The sequence below is a fragment of the Microcebus murinus genome, chromosome 1 (genome assembly GCF_040939455.1).
Source record: "Microcebus murinus isolate Inina chromosome 1, M.murinus_Inina_mat1.0, whole genome shotgun sequence".
NCBI lineage: Eukaryota > Metazoa > Chordata > Mammalia > Primates > Cheirogaleidae > Microcebus > Microcebus murinus.
Genome location: NC_134104.1, coordinates 90,389,521 through 90,410,961, shown reverse-complemented (window position 1 = coordinate 90,410,961; position 21,441 = coordinate 90,389,521). Strand labels below are relative to the sequence as shown.

The 21,441-nt window shown below is 40.6% G+C and overlaps 1 protein-coding gene across 4 annotated transcripts in view; it reads right to left on the bottom strand.

Moving 5' to 3' along the window:
- The window catches only part of TNIK (TRAF2 and NCK interacting kinase), a 380,956-nt gene that overhangs the window by 60,545 nt on the left and 298,970 nt on the right, over window positions 1-21,441 (bottom strand). For 2 of the 4 annotated variants that reach the window (XM_012736386.3, XM_012736387.3), the window contains exons 13-18: window positions 19,821-19,931; window positions 18,889-18,975; window positions 17,638-17,826; window positions 8,204-8,368; window positions 5,134-5,373; window positions 2,802-2,908 (exon numbers count right to left, since the gene is read on the bottom strand). In XM_012736386.3, the coding sequence (XP_012591840.2) occupies window positions 2,802-2,908; window positions 5,134-5,373; window positions 8,204-8,368; window positions 17,638-17,826; window positions 18,889-18,975; window positions 19,821-19,931 (899 nt within the window). The remainder of the gene's footprint in view (window positions 1-2,801; window positions 2,909-5,133; window positions 5,374-8,203; window positions 8,369-17,637; window positions 17,827-18,888; window positions 18,976-19,820; window positions 19,932-21,441) is intronic. The other 2 variants (XM_012736389.3, XM_012736390.3) reach the window with 1 other exon arrangement.

Here is a 21,441-nt window from a genome sequence, read left to right as displayed (position 1 = left end):
TCTCCATCTGTAAATTGGGGGTGGTTATAGTCACTACCTCACAGAACTGCTATATGGTTTAAGTTAGCTAATATTTGTGAAGCACTTAGAACAGTACATACAGTGCTCCAGAGGTGTTCATTAAATACAAAAAATAAATAAATTACCCTGAACCAAGCAGAAGACAGGGAACTACAGGTGACACCTAGTAACACTTTCTTGACCAACTGGTGCCTACGCAGCGGTACTTGCTCCATTACTGTGTATATTTAGAAACATGTGCCTCAGTAATAGCCCTCATCACATCACATCTCCCAGTGTCCATGCCCCTGTGTAGTTCCTTTCTGTGTTGACTCAGGGCTTGGCCAAGGGACCTGGGTGGCCAATGGGACATCAGGAAAGATGATGCAAGCAAGGGCTTCAGAAGTGCTTATGCACTGGAGCGTTCCCTCCTGAAGTGCTCTTCTGAAATCACCAAAGCTAAAGAAGTCCAGGATGAAAGACCACATGGAGAAAGAGGGACAGCTGACCCATCAGCTCCATGCAGCTGCACAAGTGAGCCCACATGAGACCAGCAGAGGAACTTCTTAGCCAACCCACAGAATTACGAGAAATAATAAACTGTTATTCTTTCAGGCCTCTAAGTTTTGGGGCAGTTTAGTATGCTGCAAAGGTGAACTAAAAGCTATCTTTATCATAGTAAATAAACCAAACCTTGAAGCTTTTAAAAAAGCAATCTAATATAGAGCTTCCAAGTCTGATTCTTCAATGTTGGTCACATGGAGGTGCATGACAGCAAGAAGCAGGGTGTTCTGCAGGATTGCCCCATGTGCAGAGGTGGGGGTTCTCCATCCCCCATCCCCTACCCCCTTATCTCCGACTTTCATTGTAGGTAAATAATTATTAACTCCAAAATTACTTCCTCCCCTCCTCTGTCAGTAGAAAAATGTTAGCCATCTCTCACAAAGTTGGCATTCTTTGTTTTTTTTTTTTTTTTTTTTTAATTTTTTTTTTTTATTCCTTTATTATTTTTTTTTTCCATTTTCAGTTGGCCAATTAACGTTTTTTTTTTTTTTTATTTTTTTATTTTTAGTAGAGACGGGGTCTCGGCTCTTGCTCAGGCTGGTCTTGAACTTCTGAGCTCCAACGATCCACCCGCCTCGGCCTCCCAAAGAGCTAGGATTACAGGCGTGAGCCACAGCGCCCGGCCATTCTTTGGACAAAGTATAATGTTTAAATGGTTTCAAGGGAAAAATCTCGTATTTTATAAGCTACTCATCATCAAATACCAATTATCTTAGGCCCAGTATCATTAAAATAGCGCTTCAGAGGAAATAAAAAGTGGCTATTTGACTATATAATGGTAGTTCTCTGTTTTTCTTTTTGGTTGACAGAAGGAAACATACTTAAAACTTGAAATAATGTTTGATCTAAAGCCACTGAAATTCTAAGAAACTGATCCAATGTGCAGAGCCCCAAGGGCAAGGTTCAAAGGCACAAGAAGCACCAATAATTGGGGACTTATAGCTGCTGAAGAGGGGGATAGATAAGGTTCAGGCTGGCAGTCCTGAGCTCACATTCCTCAGTGGCTGGGTCACAGTGGCTCTAGTCTTCCTCAGTGCTGCTTAGCAACACCAGCTCAGCGTGAATCTGACAAGTCACTGGGAAAAATGGCTCTTTCAGAGCCTCTTGCTATTGGTAATTTCATTCAGAATGGGCTAGCATCTCTGCCCTAAGGGCTTTCACTCTTACTGTAGCTCTTACTATAGTTCCATCTTATTTATGGACTGACCCCTTCCGAAGGCTTTTCATGTACAGAGGAAAGCTAAAGCTTTCTGATCAAAAGCATTCCATATTTTAAAGATATGTACATGTAATCATAAGCTTCATTTCTAGTCTTTCTCTCTCTTACTAGCAAAAGGAAGGTTCTTCCCTTATTATGAACACAATGAAGAAGAAAACCGCCTTCCCAAGCTCATCCTTTTTATAGCCTCAGCAGAGGCCATTTGCTATTTCAGTTGATCCTAAAAAAGGATGTATTCATCATGAAAAATCTGAGGGAAGATTGATGAATTATAGCCACAAACAGCATCTGTTACCACATAAAATCTGCCCAGATACTGTAAAGACATTGTTTACTTTCCAGCTTCTCCCAGACCTTCACACCAACCAGTGGAGGTAGATGCAATTTCCTGACTGTAGGAATATGCATTGTTGATGGAAAATTCTGGAAGAAGAACACAGAACAAGAGTGGAAACATAACTGTATTTCAGTGACCTTCCATAATGCCAGGTGATTCCCTCATAGGAGGTAGTCTTTCTGTAATTGCCAAGCTAGGGAAGCTCTGAAGTTGGTCACTATTTCTTTGGTAATGACTTTGTAATGTCTCAGTGGTTCCCGGGGCATGTTTCTTGATCTGATGCTAAAAATCACCTCAACTCAGGCCATTTTGTTCTGCTGACTCTATTAAATGGTCTCTGAAATAGTGTTCTGGGGTATTGCAACCAGATTTATGTTTGTCATTTTACTCCCAGATTTTAAAAACTACCAGTAAAGGTACACCTGATTGGCTTCTGAATTGCTTCATACATTCATTCATTTATTCACTCATTCATTCAGGAGCTCCCACTGAATACTGACTTCTGTAAAAAGCTACTGAAGAAATACAGGGCATGTGTTCCAGCCCATCAGAGCTTGCAGTCCAGATGGCAAGTCAACATGCCTCTGAAGTGAAAAAAGAACACAAGACATTTTTAGGAAAGCAATAATGACAGTGGTGGTAGGGCCTTTTTCTTTACCTTAACCAGTTTCCTTCCCTTACCTTGCTCGGATGGGCTGAGATCCTAGTCTGGGTCCCAGAGCACTACCATTCCCAGGAGAATTCTTTCTGGCTAACGCTGGAGATATAGAAGTTGTTCTTTGAGGCACCTGGAAGAAATCAGAATTCAGGAATATTTTCGATCAGACAGCTTCCATAGGCTACTGTCAGAAAATCCTTCTCCTTTACAAAGATTTGCCAGAAGTTACAGAAACTATCGGAAACAGGAAAGAACTATCTTTCATTTCTCAAAGCAATATTAAACTCCCCCCAAAAAATCAAACAAGAGTCCACTGGCAAATGGTAATGAGACAAAGTCAGCCACCACTAAGAAGGGTCATCCTCAATCTTAACAACAAATTTAAAGATAGACTAAGCTAGTAAGTTTGATTCACTGGGCTAAAAATAATTGACCTCTCTTGGTTGGGCAAAATTGATGAATACCAGAAATGTCTTCAGGATACCATTAACTCACTGGAAGTTGCATTAGATGAGAGCCACACACACAAACCAGGTTCCATTTTTACCTCATAGTACAACTAAGCAGATAAGGAAATTATGAAATCTGGTGAGAAACTAGGATATCAGAATAGAACTTGGGACATAAGTCATATGTCAGTGAGCTCAGCGAACCTACTGCAATAGATCCGGAATGTTTCTACTTCCTAGTCAACTTGCAATTACTAACTAAAACCAAAAACCAAAAGCACTGTGCTTCGGTCAATTAGCAAACATAATACAAAACAGGATTAATACTGAAAATACTGAAAGGGTCTTCAAAAACATTGTGTAAGTACCAATAAGACTACGAGGTACAGCAGGAAAATGTATTATGAGCTTATCTAGCAAAAGCCTCAGGAAGAATTCCAGTATGCCTCATTTTATGAAACATATGAACATTTTAAAAATGAAATCAAATATTGCAAGTGTACCAAAGGAGTTCATTATTTAAGAGAATCATATTATGAATCCTAGTTCTGAAAATTACTTTCAATGTAAAATGTCATCCTTTGTCTGTCTTAAAAAATTAATTTTTATTATAATTCATTTTAATATAAAGAGGAGCCAGTGAAGTGAAGCAGAAAGGCCAAATCAGTGCTACCATCTGTTCAAATTAAATATTGCTGTTACTATTTTTCCTTTATGTAAATGTAAATAGTTGTAGAGAAGAAAAAGCCTAACAAATTATTAAAACCTAAGTTTTTGAATTGGTCTAAAGTTTCCTCCCAGCTTTATACATGTATGTATGCCTACGTATTTTTAGAGTGGACCAATAACTTCCTTTTTAGTTTTTCCAGCTATTGTGTCTGCTGCTCTACCCACTATATTTTCCATATTGAACTTTGCTCCCTTAGTAACCTTTTCTGATGGCATTTCTGCTTCCACAGAGATGAAACATCAACAAATTATTGGCTGATTTTATTTTGAGACTCTTGTTATAATATCCTTTTGAGAGGAAGATGAGAAAATATATTTGTAAATCACTGAGTAAAAATTTTTATTTTTTCTGGAATTAACAATGGCATTACTTTTTGGAAATTGTGGAATATTTCATTTGTCACAGCTCTTGTGCTGAGTTCAAGATAAAGGGGATTCCTAAACTAGGAAGAATGATGCAAAAGTTTCTCCAGTATTTTGAAATACTTCCAGGTTGTTCTGCAGCCAGATGCACAACCACATTCCAGAACATTTCTTATAATGAGTAAGGACTTGATACAGGAAAACAAAAGAGCCCAACTTAGGGCTGCTCTTGTCCAGTGGGATCGCTGGGCATTTTACCCTAAAGTTTTATCTTCAGTAATAAATTAAGGCTGAAATTAAATTAGACTTGGCCTAGAAAGAGCTTTATTTAAATGAGGCCAACTAAATTATCCTAAGAGCAATACTATTTTCTGAAACCCTGAAATCTGGTTACACTTTGTGTTGTTAAAAATAGGAATAAATAAATTTTCTACTTTTTATCTGCAAGTTTTCAATTTGTCTAGATGTAGATTCAGTCATCAATGAAAATATCCATTATTCTATTTCTTAACATGGATAATAAAATAACAGTTTGGAAAGTGCCGGTTTGAGAATTCTAATTCTGGATACAGGATATATGCTTTCTAGACGTACAATCCACCTGCGCCTCAGTTTCTTTGGGGGGAAGTGAAGGTCAGTAATGATAAATGATAATCTAAGTCTTAGCTTGGGAATGAGGAGGGACCAGAACAAACGTGAGAAGAGAAGATGCTTTGCCATTATTGCGTTCTTCATTCCTAAGAAAGGTCTGGGCTAATGGTAATAATAAAAATCAACAATGACAGCGGTGATGAAAACACCCCAGTAATTTCACCTTTGGTGGAATGTCTTCTTCCTGCCGTAACCAAGAGCTTCGGTCAAACTTTTCGATACGCGTAGGGAGTGGAGGGTTTTCAGAGGTGGGATCTGAGTTCTGGCGCGGCATCTCCACGCGGTGAGAGGTCACGCTCAGCGCCTCCTGAAACCCGGAGAGGCCCTTCGTGGGCTGCTCGTGCACTGACTGGGAGGCGGTCAAGGCGGCGCCCTGGGATTTCACAGCCACCAGATGTGGGATCTAAGCATCAAAACAGCATTAGAGCAGCATTAGTGGAAGAAAAAGCAGAGGAGCAGATCAGTTAGGACCTCAATCGGTTGAAGGGCAAAAAAAAAAAGTTCTAGGGCACAAAAATTGGACAACAGAGAGTCCATCACAGCTATCTGTAGTGTATCTTTAGCAGCTCTTTAAAATCTTCCATTTAGAGAGATGCCTAGGGCTTAACCAGGGTTCCTGGCAAAAAGTTAGATGACTTCCTTGAGAATGCTAAGTCCATGGAACAAATAATAATAATAATACTAACTACTGCATAGTTAGCGAACAATTACTGACCAGCAATACAATCAATGTATTTTATGACCAGTTCTCTTCTAATATTACAAACGTACTCCTTTAAACTCCCCCCACCCCAAACTTTTGACTTTAGAGAGTGCTGCCGCTCTGTAAAGTAAGAACTGCTCTGAGTATCTTACCTGTTATTTACTCACTGAGTCCACTCTGAGGTGGACACAATCATTTATTTCCCCCATTTTACACATGAGCAAAAGAAGGTACAGCAGGGTTAAGCAACACCCTGGATTTCACAGCTAACACATGCTGAGACTGGATCGGAACTCAGGCAGTCTACACTCACAGCACAAATGCCTAACCTCTGCAATATCCTGCTTTCTGCGGTGTGGCCTCTGACCCCCTGTGGTATTACGTATCTCTCAACACCGGGACATTTCTTTTGGAGTTGTAAGTCTCACAACTAGGCATGTGGTGATATTTTTTATGCAGGGAAGACAGACAGTCTTTCAGTGAAACTGTGGCTCTTTGAGACAAATCATTAAAATCCAGAGCACAGGGTACCCCCTTGGCCACAGCCTTGCTCACACTTTCCTGTTGGTGACTGTCTAACCTGCCTTCTCTGACTTCAGGAAGGTGAACTCCCTGGAGACAGTAGCTATGTCTGTCACGCTCACATCATGTCCCCGACTCTAACTCTGCCTGCATGTGGGAGGTGTTCAATACATTTTGGCTGGGGAAAAATCTAGAGTGGTTTCTATTTAAATTGTTAATTCAACAAATATTAATTTAGTATTTGCTTTGTGCAAGGACCTGTTAAACCCTCTTGGGTCTGAAATTCAGTGTTGGAATATTATTAATGACAATCAGAGAAAATCCTCAAACCCCAGTTTAGCTGAAGGTTATGCTTCAACCAGAAAAGAATCCATTAAATTTACATTACTGCTAAATATCATTAAATATATTAAATAGTGATATTAAAACAAAGCACATTTAAATGGAACTGGAGGTCATTACCTTAAGTGAAACAAGCCAGACACAGAAAGTCAAATATGGCACATTCTTATTCACAGGTAGGTGCTAAAAAATGCATACACATGGATGTAGATAGTAGAATGACAGACAGTGGAGACTCAGAAGGGTGAGGGTGTGAGGGGGGTGGATGATGAGAAATTACTTAATGGGTACAATGTACATTATTCGGGTGATGGATGCCCTACAGCCTGACTTGGCCACTACGAAATCTAAGCATGCAATAAAACTGCACTTGTATTCCATAAATTTATACAAATAGAAGTTTTGAAAATAAAAAATATCAAGTACAAAACACAAACTTACTTTAAAAGAGTCAAAAAATAAAACAAAAACAAAAATTGAAGCACCGGAAACAGGCTTAACCCAATTAACTGTTACAGAATAGCTACATTTTCATTCCCTAGCCATTTCCATAAAGTAAATTTCTCTCTGTTCTCTCCTTTTACAAGTGAAAGTACCCTCCAAGGTCAAAGTCAGGAGTTTTAAAAGAGGATGTTTGTACATTAAAAGAGAACTTCCTGTAAAAAAAATGTATCCTTTTGAGGGTTAGGCATGAAAGAATTATATACAAATTAAAACCAACCAAGAGGAAGATAGGCTAAGCTGGCTGGTGCTGAAAATTCTTGGGCTTCATTTATTAAAGGCAAGCTCAAAACACAAAAAATATTTGATTTTTATCACTACTCTTTTAAACTTCAGTTCAAACAGTTACATGTTTCAAAAGTGGCCTCAAAATATTTTGTGGAAGTTTTAACACAGGTGGATACCTGGAAGAAATTTAAGACACTTGGGTTAAAAAAGCCTCATTACCTTTATTTTTCATGGAATTCCATGATCCATTTCATTTTATATTTTATTTTTAGTACATATAATTTTAAAGTTCTGTAGAACTTCCAGAATCTTCCTCCTTTCCTAAAAGTGGAGTAATCCTTTTTCTTTACCAAATAGCTTACAACAGTGGTTCTCAAACTCTAAAGTACATCAGAGTCACAGCCTGCCAGGCCCCAGCCCAGGGTTTCTGATCGGTGGGGCTGAGTGGGCCCAAGAACTGGCATTTCTACCAAGTTCCTGGGTGATGCTCGATGCTTTTGATTCAGCCACATTTTGAGAACTACTGGCTTAGAAGACATAGTTTTACTTAAGCAAGTACAGTTAATTTTTCCAGTTCCGGGCTCATGTCAAAATCCCAAGGGACAAAAGATTACATGTATTGTATACATAGATACATGATATATATACACACACAACATATATACCTCAAAGGTCTGTATGAATTCTAGTTTTGGGAATTATAACTAAGAGGATGCTTGCTCTCACCTTGAAGAAACCCCTTTTGATCTCCAGAGAGGCCAATTTACCAAGAAGTGATTTGTTTTTACTCTGCCCATCAAATTCCATATTACTATGGGGCCTTCCATATTACTATGAATCATATATTAAGGATCATAATTTGATGGTCCTATGCCTAAACACAGGTTTTACTGTACACCCTGTGGGAATAGCTAATGGAAAGGGGGACGGAATATACCTGGGGATCGACTGGTCGGAGCATAGGGGGCGTCCGAGCAGGCTGAACTCCACTAATGCTGAAAGACTCCGACCTTGGGGGCAGGTTGGGGTCAGATATCCTGTTGGCAACCTTGTGAGGCATGGCAGGCGAACTCTGCCGGTTGAGCCTTGACCGTTCTTCTACCTAGAAGCCAAAAGCAAAAGACAGCCTCAGTGGATAGAAGTCAATTCATCTCCTGGTAAGGATCTTCTGTAGTCACCTGCACAGCCATTTGAACTCTCTTAGCAATTCATTTTAAGAAGCCAAAATTCTCTATTTCTGCTCTGTATCAAGAATTTGGAAAGAACTTTTTTTTTTTTTGAGACAGAGTCTCACTCTGTTGCACTAAGTAGAGTGCAGTGGCCTCAGCCTAGCTCAAAGCAACCTCAAACTCCTGGGCTCCAGGGATCCTCCTGCCTCAGCCTCCCGAGCAGCTGGGAGTACAGGTGCGCACCACCACGCCCAGCTAATTTTTCTATTTTTAGTAGAGACAGGATCTCACGCTTGCTCAGGCTGATCTTGAATTCCTGAGTGCAAGAGATCCTCCCACCTTGGCCTCCCAGAGTGCTGGGATTATAGGCGTGAGCCACCGAGCCCAGCCAAAAGAACTCTTTTCTATCATAGCAAACACTAGCAGCAGCAACAACAAAAAACCCCAAGAACACCTAAGCTATCTTTCTTCCTCTATCCATAATCCTGTGTTAATTCAGTTAGCTGGAAGTTTGGGACCTGCTTGAGAGTTTATCTTGCATTGATTGGGATGTTATCTTGCTGCAAGGCAGACAGTTTGCACCCTAGACAATCCAAGGGAACAGTAGTATGTATTAAGAGGGCTTGGGGGAAATGGAAACTTGCTTTGGGCTGACTCACAGGACAGGCAGGGGAAGAACAAGAGGATGGAGCTGAGTGCACACACCCTCCACTTCTTCACACGTCTTACTGATAGACAAGTGGGTGTTCCAGGCTGCCTGCTTCATAAGCATGGCCTGTCTTAAATAGACTTCCTGTATCATTTTCTTTTTCTCTCTTCAGGGGTCTTTCTTTCCAGTTGTCTTTCCCTGCTCCCTAAATACACTGCTCCTGCTCATTCCTTCCATGCCAGCTTGGATTCCACTGCCTCGCTCTCCCCTTTCTTCCTCCCTGTGTCCCCACATGTGGTGTTCATTCTGCCTTCCCTCCTCACCTTTCTTCTCCCCCTCCAGCCATTTCATTTCCTCGGCATTGCCTTTCTTCCAGAGTCTCTCTCAGCCCAAAAGCAGGTAACTGATCCCAAGTGCTTCACAGGGAAGGTTCACAGGACCAGTGAATGGCTTTTTTAACAGGCAAAAATTACCCTTAATACATATTTACAGCACACAGACTGTCTCAGGGAATAATTTTAAGGGGAAATTTAGATAAACAAGGTGTATACTGCAAGAGATGACTTAAGATCTTAGACAACTTTAAGAGGTTTAGGACTTTTTCTCTAGGTCCATTGCATGCTGTCCTTTATTTCTTCAGGGTCAATTTGACCCTTGTGCTTCCCAAACCCACTAGGACAATGCAACCATTCTCACCACCCTGATGACCTTTAGAGTAAGCCCTTAATCCTCTTCTGTTCACACACTGAGCATTGTAAGAGCCTACAAGTAGGTATTCAGTATTCATGTCTGTCTGCATATTTTTTAGCAGCTAAAAGTCTTTATTCGTTTTACTGCCTGATTTGAAATAAAAATTCAGAAGAGCTATTTTTTTCCCATCCTCCCTACTCCATTTTGACTCTTACTAGAGGCAGACTCAGTCTAATACACAGAATAAAACTGTTTTTAAAATTCACATTAACCTCAAATAGAAAGCATTCCTCCTGCTTCTACTAAGGTATAATTTGAACATCTCTTCCCCAACTATGGCTGTGCAGGGTACATACAAGTGGCATCCAGTTGACTTTGGTTTTGAAATTCCGTGTCCCAGAAGCTCACCACATACCAAGTAAGATTTGCTGCAAAAAGCCAGGAATGTAAAACAGAATAGGTATACTTTGTATGTGCATGTGTGCAAAGTATTACATCAGCAATAATTATTTGGCTGTTGCATTGAGCAAAAGGACAAAGCCAGCTTTGAGATAAGACCACAAAGAAGAAAAACTCCCGTAAAGATAGCAATAGATAAACTGAGACCAATGCATGCAATGTATTCCTTTTACAAATGCCAGACTCTTTGAAAAGAAGGTTAATATTTTTAGACCACTAGAATTGGTTAAATATTATCCATTTCCTTATTTTCAGGGAAGATCGTTAATAGACCAATCACATGTACAAGCACCCTTCTATATCCAAACTCCCACTAAATAAACCATTGGTCTCTGAGCTCAGGAAGCTAAGAATTCAGACATGTCTTCAGATAAATATTGGCTATCCAAACTCTAGCCAAATGTCCCCAAATTCAGCAACCAAATATATTTAGAGTGAAGTACACTTGTTATTATTATTTTTTTTAACTGTAAAATATACTCAATTTTAAATACACATTAAGAGAAAGCACATTAAAAACAACAGTGGAAAAGTCTGTCCTTAAAGACTCTATCTGGAGCAAAGAAACCATTATTGAGATAAAGAATTGTTTTGGTAACTGTCAGCAACAAAGCTCCAGTCTAAGAATCCCTGCTGCCAATAGGACCACAGGCCATAGGAGGCCCTAATGCGGTCATTAGAAATGAATAGGGCAGAAAGTAGGGTAGTGATATTCATAGGCAATTAATGGGTTTGATTAGTCATGTATACATGTTACTAATGTACTTCTAGTAGAATTTCCTATGCTTTCTATCAGTTAGTTTACATACTAAATCCTACCATTGTATGTTTCAGTCTGTACCATTCTAAACTATATGGCATAAATGACTTTGCAAATTATTTCAGGAAGGGTCCAATGTGTTAAAATTTCTTGGGCTGGAGTTTGTCCAAAGAAATCTGAAAATCTATGAGAAGGGTGTAACAATGAGGCGTCTGGCTACCCACTTTTTTTTTCAAGAAAACCTTGTCCTAAAGCTACTTTAGGACAACAATGCTGCCCAAGTGCCTTTGCACCAAAGGATCATGTTAAGAACTGGAGCAAAGATATCAAAGCAAACTTTGGAAGTGGTGCTTCTCCTAATAACAGCTTCAGATGGACAGAAGGAAATCTAGAGAGTATATCTAGGAGTGGGCCCTTATGATTATTTTGATACCAGGCAAAGGCCTGTCCTCTGACTTATCACAAATTACGTTCACTCACTGAGCAGGAGTGAGACAAAAGAAGAAGTGGCTCCCCCCTTCCCACCCCAGAGTAAGGATGTATGTGATTAAAAACTGGTGCACCATCAAGACATGCTTCCATCTGCCTGAGGATATTAAAAAAGTCTAGTAGCCAAGCCTCTCCTCTAACCTCCTGCCGCCAAGAAGACATGAAATGCCAGAAGCACACTGAAAAAGGGTGTTCTAGTAACATCAGATACAGATTGTTAAGGTGCTACACCCAAACAACAATGATACCAGCTATAAAGGATTTTTTAGATGAAGGGATTATCAGTGAATACAGAGACCAAGATGAGCAGACTGATCAATTTTGCCATAAAAGCAATGTTTTCATATTAATAGGATCATTTCAACATGAAAACTAAAATAACTTTGGAGAGGTATGCATCACCTCTGCAGAAATGCTATAGTATTTACTACAGCATTATAGAGAGAAAGAAAAAATGACGGTGGTCTCGGAAATAAAATTGCACTGCAGTCAGGGCTGTGCCATCCATTGGGAACTAAAAGAGTGACGTCTAAGGCCTCTGAGCTGTATAAAGGCTGCACAAATATAGAAGACCTAAAAATACATTTGTTAATTATGAGCTTTAAAAAAATTTTCAAAATAAATAAAAATATATTTAAATATATGTAAAGGGAAATACTACTGTCAACGTCAATTAAATTGTTTTTTATAATTGAAAACAATTTGTAAGTTATAATGTCTTACTTTACAATAATGAATGACATCCACTGTGAAGGAATTTCAAAACAAAATTATACAAGTAATTTCAAAAATGTTGACAGCAAATATATATTTACCATGTTATATGGGTGCATTTTAACAACATTTTATATTATGTGGGGTCCCTAGGGTCTATGAAGGTCTTAGTAGGCCTTACATAAGAGCTAATATGTGGTGAATCAAATGCAATTGTATGGGAATTCTCTTTTTTTCCCCAACTGAACAAAATAATTTGATTTTTGTGTTTACTGGCAATACTGGAGAAAGAGAAAGAAGTCAATAAATAACTTCAAAAGTGCTCATTAGATACTTTGACCCTGCACTCACTGCTGACATAAAGAACTGAGTCATACTGTTCTTTGGCAAAACCAGCATGAGCAGATATTAATAATTACCGAGCAAGTCTGAGGACGCCCCTTCTCTGGGACCCATCTGAGCACAGGGGAAACTCTTATTCATAAGGAATGCTTAAAATGTGATCTTGTCTAAAGCTAAGGGCCTGAACTATTTTCCAGGGTCCACTTCTAACCAATATTCCAGAAAAATGAATAGATCCCACGTGAATGGGGCACATAACTTCCAAGTAATGAAGAGAATCCTTAACAAGCTGAGACGGGAAATAAAGAAGTGCTTATCTATCACCTGGGAGACCTGGGTGAGTAGACAGGAGATGTGAGTGAACTGGTCATGGGAAATCAAACCAGAAACAACAGAGTCAAAACACTTATTCCTTGTGAGCTACAATGGCTTTGGGAACAAAAGAGGAATATGTTGAGTAAATACATTTTGCATTTGTACAGTGCCTAATGTTTAAACGGCACAAGCACATACATTATTGCCCACGATCCTCCCAACTGCGAGGCAGGAAGTGCAAATGAGGAAGCTGTATCTCAGGAAGGTGAAGAGACTTGCCCCAGGCCACAGCCAGGAAGCAGAAGAACATGCACTCAAACATACTCCTCACTATTTTCATCCAGTTCTCTCTTCTGTTAAATCTTAAGAGAGATGACCATAAACTGGGAAAAGATGAGACCAGAGCTATAAATTCTCTAAATGGTAATTTGGGAACCTCATATATAAGCTATATACAATTTCTATATACAGTATACTGGTAGAATAAGAGATAACTTGGTCCTTATCAGATCATCGTTTGCCAAATAAAACAGGAGTTCAAGATCAATCTGGGCAAGATGGCGGGACTATGTCTCTACAAAAAATAATTAAAAAAATTGGTTGGGGATGGTGATATGTGCCTATAGTCCCAGCTACTTGGGAGGCTGAGGCAGGAGTATGGCTTGAGCCCAGGAGTTTGAGGTTGCAATGAGCTATAATCAGGCCATAGCACTCCAGCCTGGGGTGACAGAATGAGACCCTTTAAAACAAAAATTAAAATATAATCTCATGCAATACCCATGTAGACAAAGCCTTCTGTCATTGCTGAGCCTTGGTGCAAATTTTTTTTAAAAATGTATGTGGGATAAAAAGGGGAGGGGAACACACACAGTTACTGCCAGGCTCAGACAATCCTATGTCATTATAGGGAATAGGAGAAAGAAAAGGGACTCTCCATCATCCAAAAAGTGACAGAAAAGACTTTCAAATTCTGCTAATGTTCAACAGAACATCACACTGATATTTTCACAGAACAAATCTGGCTTCCATTCCAATCCAGAAATGGCCAACAATTTCAAAGGGGTGAGAAGGCTCCCCACCCATCCTTTAAACGCAGAGACATTAATGTTCCTTTCTGGCTGAAATCTGAAAATCAAAGCCAATGTGACATTCAGAACAGAAAGAATACTCAGTAAAAAGAAAAAGAGAGAAGCTCAACAAGATTTGTAAATGACTGAGCATTTCCATAGGTTCTTACTGCATCCAATGGATTAATGAGAAAGGTAATGAGAAATGCAATGATCACTCATGTTTTATAAAATGAAAAAATAAAAACAGGATGAAGCATTATGACAGCATTACATTGCTGATGAAAGAGTGTTTAATTGGAATAACGGAAGAGAAATAGATGGAAAAGGAATCAAAGAAGGAAAAAAACATCTTGATGAGAAGCTACAGAGCTGAGGTAGAAAATAAATGCTGGCTCAGATTACAGGAGAAGTTGCAATGGGTAGAAGATAGGTGGGTAGTATCTTCAATACCATAAGGGGTAAAAAAGTGCAGACCTTATATTCCAGGAGATAGTGGCATGAGCATAGCTTCTCACTCATCAAGGATGAGGATATTTTCAAATTTATATCCTGGTAAAGGATGCATTTGAAAAAGAAAATGGTACTTCTTAATTCTACCTCTAGAGAGTTTAATCCAGGTTTTCTTATCAGTTGACAGTTAAAATACTGATGAGGTATAAATTTTGTTTATACCTGAAGTCTTGAAATGCCTATTACTGTTTGGTTCCTTTGAGCCCCACCTGCCTCTCTGATGTAAGAAAAGAGATTTGTAAATAATGTTTTAGAAAAAGAGTTCATACATTGCTGATGAGAAGCATTAAAAGATCAAGTAGATGAAGATCATCACACTCATTTTTATACCCATTTTTAAGAAGTGGGTGTTAAAAATGATGAATCAAACTAAGGCAGGCAATTATTTGTTCTTAGTTGTACATCAGGTGCTCCAATCCCAAATTGGAGCAACTGTCACTCTCCTTCTAGCATATAAATAAATGTTTCATATTTCTTCCAAAATATGATCACTCACTCTAAGGCTTGAGAACTGTTTCATGAATAAATGGATGGTTAGTTGGAAGCTGGATTATGTTAATCACACCCAGGAGGGAAGGACTAGATATGAAATCCCCAAAGAATGTTCCCACATATCTCTGGAAGTGCATCAAGCCCAAAGGAAGAGCGCCAGCTGCTAGGAAGCCAGGGACCTCGGAAGACGTCACCCACCAGAGGTGGCCCAGACTTATGGTGGCCAGGGCACCTCACATCAGGAGTGCCTGGTGACACAGCCATGTTGTTTGCACGCCCAACTGCTGTGTTTCTTTTCCTGCCAGGAGCCTGCCCGGGAAGCACAGATGAACTAGGAGGTCCAGAAAACTGCCTTGATGACATCTCCAAAGATTTGCCCCTGGGAATGCCATGGCTTCTGAAAGCTTGGGAACTGTGAACTAGCTCTGAATGGAGAGGATAGTCCGGTAAATTTAGTGATGAGGACAAATAGCGTCTAGAAAACAATGAAGTCAAAGTGGACAAGTTCAAATCAGAATGTGCTGGGTAGAGGTTGAAGGAAGGAAATGGAAACTGCTCTACGCTTTTCTTCCTTTTCTGGTACATTTGTGCATGAAAGAGCTGCCTAGGGCAAAGAAGAAATTCTGGGATGCTTTGCAAGAAACCATGGTCCTCTTTAATGGGATCTGTAGGCGTTTCTCTTCTAAACTCATGCTTGGTGCTGGGAACACTGACTTCTGGGTGGTCATGCATCAGGGAGAGGTCACTTAGCGACGCAGCATTTCTTAGAAGAGTCGAGGTGCTCGTAAAGATGTATGAGTTCATGCCCCTTCTGCCCCAAGGTCCATATGGGTCTCTAAGGCCTTCCTTAATTTCAGTAATGGACAACTGGGGGCTTGTCACTTTGGAGATGTTGGGAGAGGACACACAAATGACCTTAGATCCTAACTCTTGAGTTGGGCTACATCCTTGCGAGCGAGATCTCTTTGGAGATCTCGCTATGGTCCATGAGGCTTCCTGAGGCTTTAGTTTTTCTTCCAAACCAAGTCTAATAGGGGAAGCTGGTCCGTCTTTCTTCCGTGAGTGATGCTCAAACAGGAGTCTTGATCGGGAATCATTAATTCCTGCAGGAGCTACTGGTATTAGCTTTGTAGAGGTTAGTTTCTCAGCTTTCTCCACACCTGCCATGGTCAGGAGCTGTGAATCTGGCATAGCTGAAGATTTCAACCTGGCATGGCTAGAAAATGGCTTAGCAGTGGAAGGAGGTGGCACTTCTCTGCTAGCCAGGAGGCATGTCAGCTGCTGTTTAACAACATAGTCACTCTGCTTAGCTGGAAGAACATGTGGATTATTAAGGGGTCGTTGCTGTACCTGAGAGCAGGATCACAAAATTGAATTATTGATCTAAGAGAAAGATGCAGCTGTTATAGACATAAGTAAATATAGATTATGTTTACAGATGTAAGGGGAAGTGACCAAAAATGTTCTTCATCTCAAATCAAAATGATTTTCTCTACAGACTTAGTTTTGTACATTTTAAAAGAAAAGTTATTTTCATTAAAATAGTATACAATTACTACAAAGAATTTAAACAATCTACAGAAATATTAAAAAGTTCAAAGGAAAAAAATCAATATTTTGATTTCTACCTCCCATTAACCACCACCATTAACATTAGGACATCATTTCAAGAATTTTCTATACATATCAGGTAAGAGAGAAAAATAAAAAGACAGAACTACTTTTATAAAAATAGGATCTTATGTAAGAAATCTGGTCCTGGAAATACTGTAGTCTAGATAACTTGAAAAAAAGCTCTAGCTATAAATATCTAGAGACGCTAGATAAAAATACCAAATAACCCAAAACATCTTAAATGTCTAGCTATGCTCACGAGAAAATAAAGAAAATCACCAGGTGCCACAAATAATGACAGAACTGGCCACCAGGGTGTTACGCACATGAGCTGACACAGTGACCCCCTGGACGGGTTGCTGATATGGCTGGAGTTTGTATTTTGTTTGTTTGCTTTACCCATTTGGTTATTACCCTTTTTTCCTCCCACCCAAACAGCTTTTAATTATATTGTTAAATAGCTCATCATAGAGCCAAATTCCTGGAAATCCTTCCTTAGTCAGCAGTTAAACAAATGACAAACCATTACTCTGGAAGTATTCGAAAAAGAAACACAAATGACTTTTGGTCCTAAAAGTGTGTATCACAACCACAAGTCTGAGGTCAACCATGTGTCTGCTAGAATCACAGCAAACATTGTTAGTGACAATGTCAATGACCAGTCAACACGGCCCAGGTATGGACCAGAAATGAGTCTACCTAGAATTTCATTAAGTCCTAAATCACATTCTTCAAACAACAACAAAAAGGTCACTAAAAATCCTCATGCCGCAAATTCAACTGGATTGGTATAAGGAAAAGGATTTTTTCTACTGTCTGCTGTTGCCTATAAAAATCCACTGTCTCCACAAAGATATGCCAAAAAACCCCCACAAATGGAGTAAGGTGCCTTGCCATGTCTCTAGAAATAATGTTATGGTTCTTCCAAAAGCAAAGTGTGTATCTTACAATGAATTGTTTTCCAACTCTGCAGCACTAGGTTAGCTCTCCACTTCTACTGGGTGAGTTCATTAGAGCCAAAAGCCTGGCCAATAGGGAGTGGTTGCTCCTGGGTGTACTTACCCAGGGTACCCAGGTAAGTACCCAGGGTATACTTACCTCCTTGGCCCACGCTGGCTTCTCACTAGGACTCATCCCTTCTTTGTAATGGTACAGTGGCTTCTTCTCCACCGGCCTCTGCTCCTGCCGCTGGTGCTGAAGGGAAACTAAGTAGTCTCTCTCTTGCTTTAGCTGTCTCTGAAGTCTCTCTGCTTGTCTCTGTTCTTCCAACTGTTTGCGCTTATATTCCTGTCCAGATCAGGCAAGAGGAACAAAGAAAAGGCCAAATTACCACACAGAAATCACTGGCCAATACCAGTTAAGCATGCAATGAAGGCAAAATGATGCTAAATAACAAAGGACCTTAATACCAGCAGAACTACAGGAGGTTGTCAAATGTGCCACAGAAATAAGCTCTATAGCCTTATGTTAGTATCTACACAAGAATGCATCATTTGATGAGAACACTATTGCTTTAAAATGGCAATTCCTACAGAACACCACCACTTACAAAGTGACTTGTCTGTGATGAATTACAACTGACAAAATGCCAATAATGAGGACATTTAAATGGTCAGCACACAACCCCTGTAAGGAGCCATCTACTTCCTGATCTAGTAATTAAACTATTCAAACGTGTTCAATTAAGTCCAAAACTAAATAAACAGTTAATGATAATGCCTAAATCATCTTTTGTTTAATAAAACTTGGACCAACAAATGCCATCGCCAAGCTTATGTATAGGCGAAAAAATATCAGAATGCCATTAAATACAAGTTCAGTTAAAATAAAATACACCAAGAAGCCCATTTGGAGAGCAGTGCAATAATAATAAAAAGTACTGTACTTCAAGTGGAAGCCGCGTGAGCAGGGAACACAAAATGTTCCCATCATGAGGTTAAAACTAATAGTCTGCAAATGAAATATGACTGCAGAGCTGAGTGGGTTCTTATGGGAGAGGTACATTTTGCTGTGATTGTATTCCAGCGTGTTGCAAATGGCCTTAGAAATCACTCTGCAATAAACACAGTGGGTCTCAAAAGCAGTTTGTACTTATAAAAAGGCTGGATTCATGTTAAAGTTTCACAAATAGATGGAGTTAATAAAGAATGTGCAACAATTGTATTGAATGTATTAAGCCGTGGCAAAATTGATCAGGGAATGTATTAAGTTTCTATGAGATTTTGGATGTCCATGAGGCTTGGGAGCTCCCCTTGCTTGGACTGGCACATTAGGAGGACACACACAGACAGACAGACACATGCAAGTTGAACACGGAGCAGATCAGCTGGCCCTCGGCTTTCCCATTACCAGAAGTAGAGCTTGTTCATGCAGTAGCTGCTGCTGCAAGATCTCTAACTGTCTCTGCTCTTCCTCTAACTGTCGCCTGATGTATTCCTGGAGAGGTAGGCAGCAGAGAATTCAGAGGAACAGAAAGAAAGAGAGAAAAAGAACTGGTAATTTCAAAGGTGACAAGAGCTGCCAAGTAAAGTGTAGAAGGAAGAAGGTGGAAAAATACCCAGATACCTCCTCACAAAACAAGAAGAGTATGCCACACCAAAGCAAAAGCATTTCAATGTAGTCAAAAGCACAAACCCTCTACCTGCAACACCTGACTGAGATGGCTCAGCATTTTACTGTTACTACTCAGTTTTAATAAACCCAGCTACATTTTAAAGCTTTTCATTACAGGTCCCTCTCTTTATGGACTACCTGGAATTAACAATGGTATAAAGTTCACAGGCTCCTGTGCAAGCGGCAGGGATAAAACAATTGTGGAAAGCCATCGTGCACTGTCTTTGTAACAGAACCATCCTGCCGTTTTGCTCTGCTGTCGGAATGTGATTCTAGCAAAGAGAGAGGGGCCTTTGGGTCTTCGTGACCCAAAGTCACGAAGACCAGAGATTGCATGAGTAGGAAAGCCCTTCTGAAGCAATGAAAGAGCAGGGCTTGGCTCGTTTTTCATGCTTCAGTGCTACCTTCCAATCAGACAGCTGGGGCTGGGAGAAATGGAAGAGCCAGGTACACCAGGGAACTCTGGCCAGGGTAGGAAGCAAGGCTGGACAAGTGGGCACTGCCAAGGCTGTGCATTTGACTTCTTGAATAGGTGAGAACAGTTGCCTGAGAAAGAGTAAAAACCCACTTAAACTGAGCAGCCCTAAGAGAAGGTGACCCGCACCCCAGAGACACCTGGCGCTGCAGTTCCCCGGGGCCATCTGCCCGGCTCGCAGTCCCAGCTGTACCTGCTCATGCTCCGCGCGCCTCCTCTCCTCCTCCCGGCGCATCTGCTCCTCGTAGTGCCGGCGCTGCTCCCTCTCCTGCTGCTTCCGCAGCTCCTTCTCTCGCCTTTGTTGCTGTGGGGCAACAAGCAGACAACCATGAGTGCAGCGGGCCTTGGTGGGGGTGTCAGGAAGCCCGCAGGGAGAGCTGCCCAACTGCGGACACGAGCTCTTAACGAGAGATGCCGAAATGCTCCAAGGCTGTTTCTCTCCTGGGCTGTTGGCAGGGGGTGCTGGGGGCACATTGGCAGGGAGAGAGGGGGCGATGGAGAGAGATCCGGTGCCCTGCATAACACCCTGCCATTTGCCACGCAAGGGCACTCTCACCAAGAAGTTCCTGGTAGGTGTGTTCTCCCAATGGCTGGTGAGGGGTTTCAAATCACCGATGCAAAACAGGTTATTTATTACATGTCATCAAGCTGTTCAGGGGATTACTTCACAATGCGTATGTCATTCAATCTTTCTGACACCAGGTAACACAAACATTTCATAGACAGAGCACATAAAAATCAGAGAAGTGAAGTGACACAATGAGAGCCATTCAGTAATTAATGGTTGAGGTGCAACAGGATTTAGTGATGCCCACCCCATCTGCCACCCTTCTTGTATATCATGCCGCCTCTCTATATTTTATGGAATATTCATTTTTGAAGTGTCAATTTAAAGTTTTTGCTCAACAAAGACCCTTATACTCAGGAGCCATACTTGTCATCATCATCATCATCATCATCATCATCACCACATACAATTACCATGTCTCTGACAGTGGGCAGTGGTGATAAGCACCTTACATGCTTTATCTTATTTAATCTTCACAAACATCTCCCAAGGCAGATATCATTATTATCTCCATTTTATATGAGAAAACTGAGGAACAGAGAGATTAAGTAACTTTTTATGGTCTCACTCATGTTTAAGGTCACACCCCGTTAAGTGTGGGAGCTTGATTTCAAAGCTAGGCAACGTGACTGCAGCATCTGAGCTCAATCGTGACAAAGGATGAAGAGGAAACAGGAATGACAGAAAGATCACAAATTATCTAGTTTTTCATTATACTTAGGAAAGCAGAGCATTTTAGGAGAAGTTAGAAGTAGGCCAAGCAGTTACAAGAACCAATGGTAGGGGGACCATTAACCCATCTCTGGGGCATTTGGAACTCTTTGGGGACATGTAAGGATTTATTCTGGTTGTCTCAACGACTGGGGTACATGACTGCTGTTTACCATGAGGGGCTAGTGACACCAAGCATCCTGCAACATGCAGGACTATCACACATTTCTCAGTATTTTGCCATACAACATGCTATCAGCACCTCTTTAGAAAAAGGCTGCAGACCCTTTGTGTCAGACCCCTGTGCTGGCATTGGGATTTCTCCTTCCTAAGATACGATGTTCTGGAGGACACACCGGGAGCCCATTCCCTCGTAACATTCTCAAAAGCACTTCACTGCATGGCCGAGGAAACATGACGTGCCCAGAATAGAATGGACTGTGACTGTAGCACATTGATAAGCAAACAGCTTCTGTGCACACGTTCTCTGACAGCCCCAGCTAAACCAACCACAAACATTTGAAATGCCATAGCA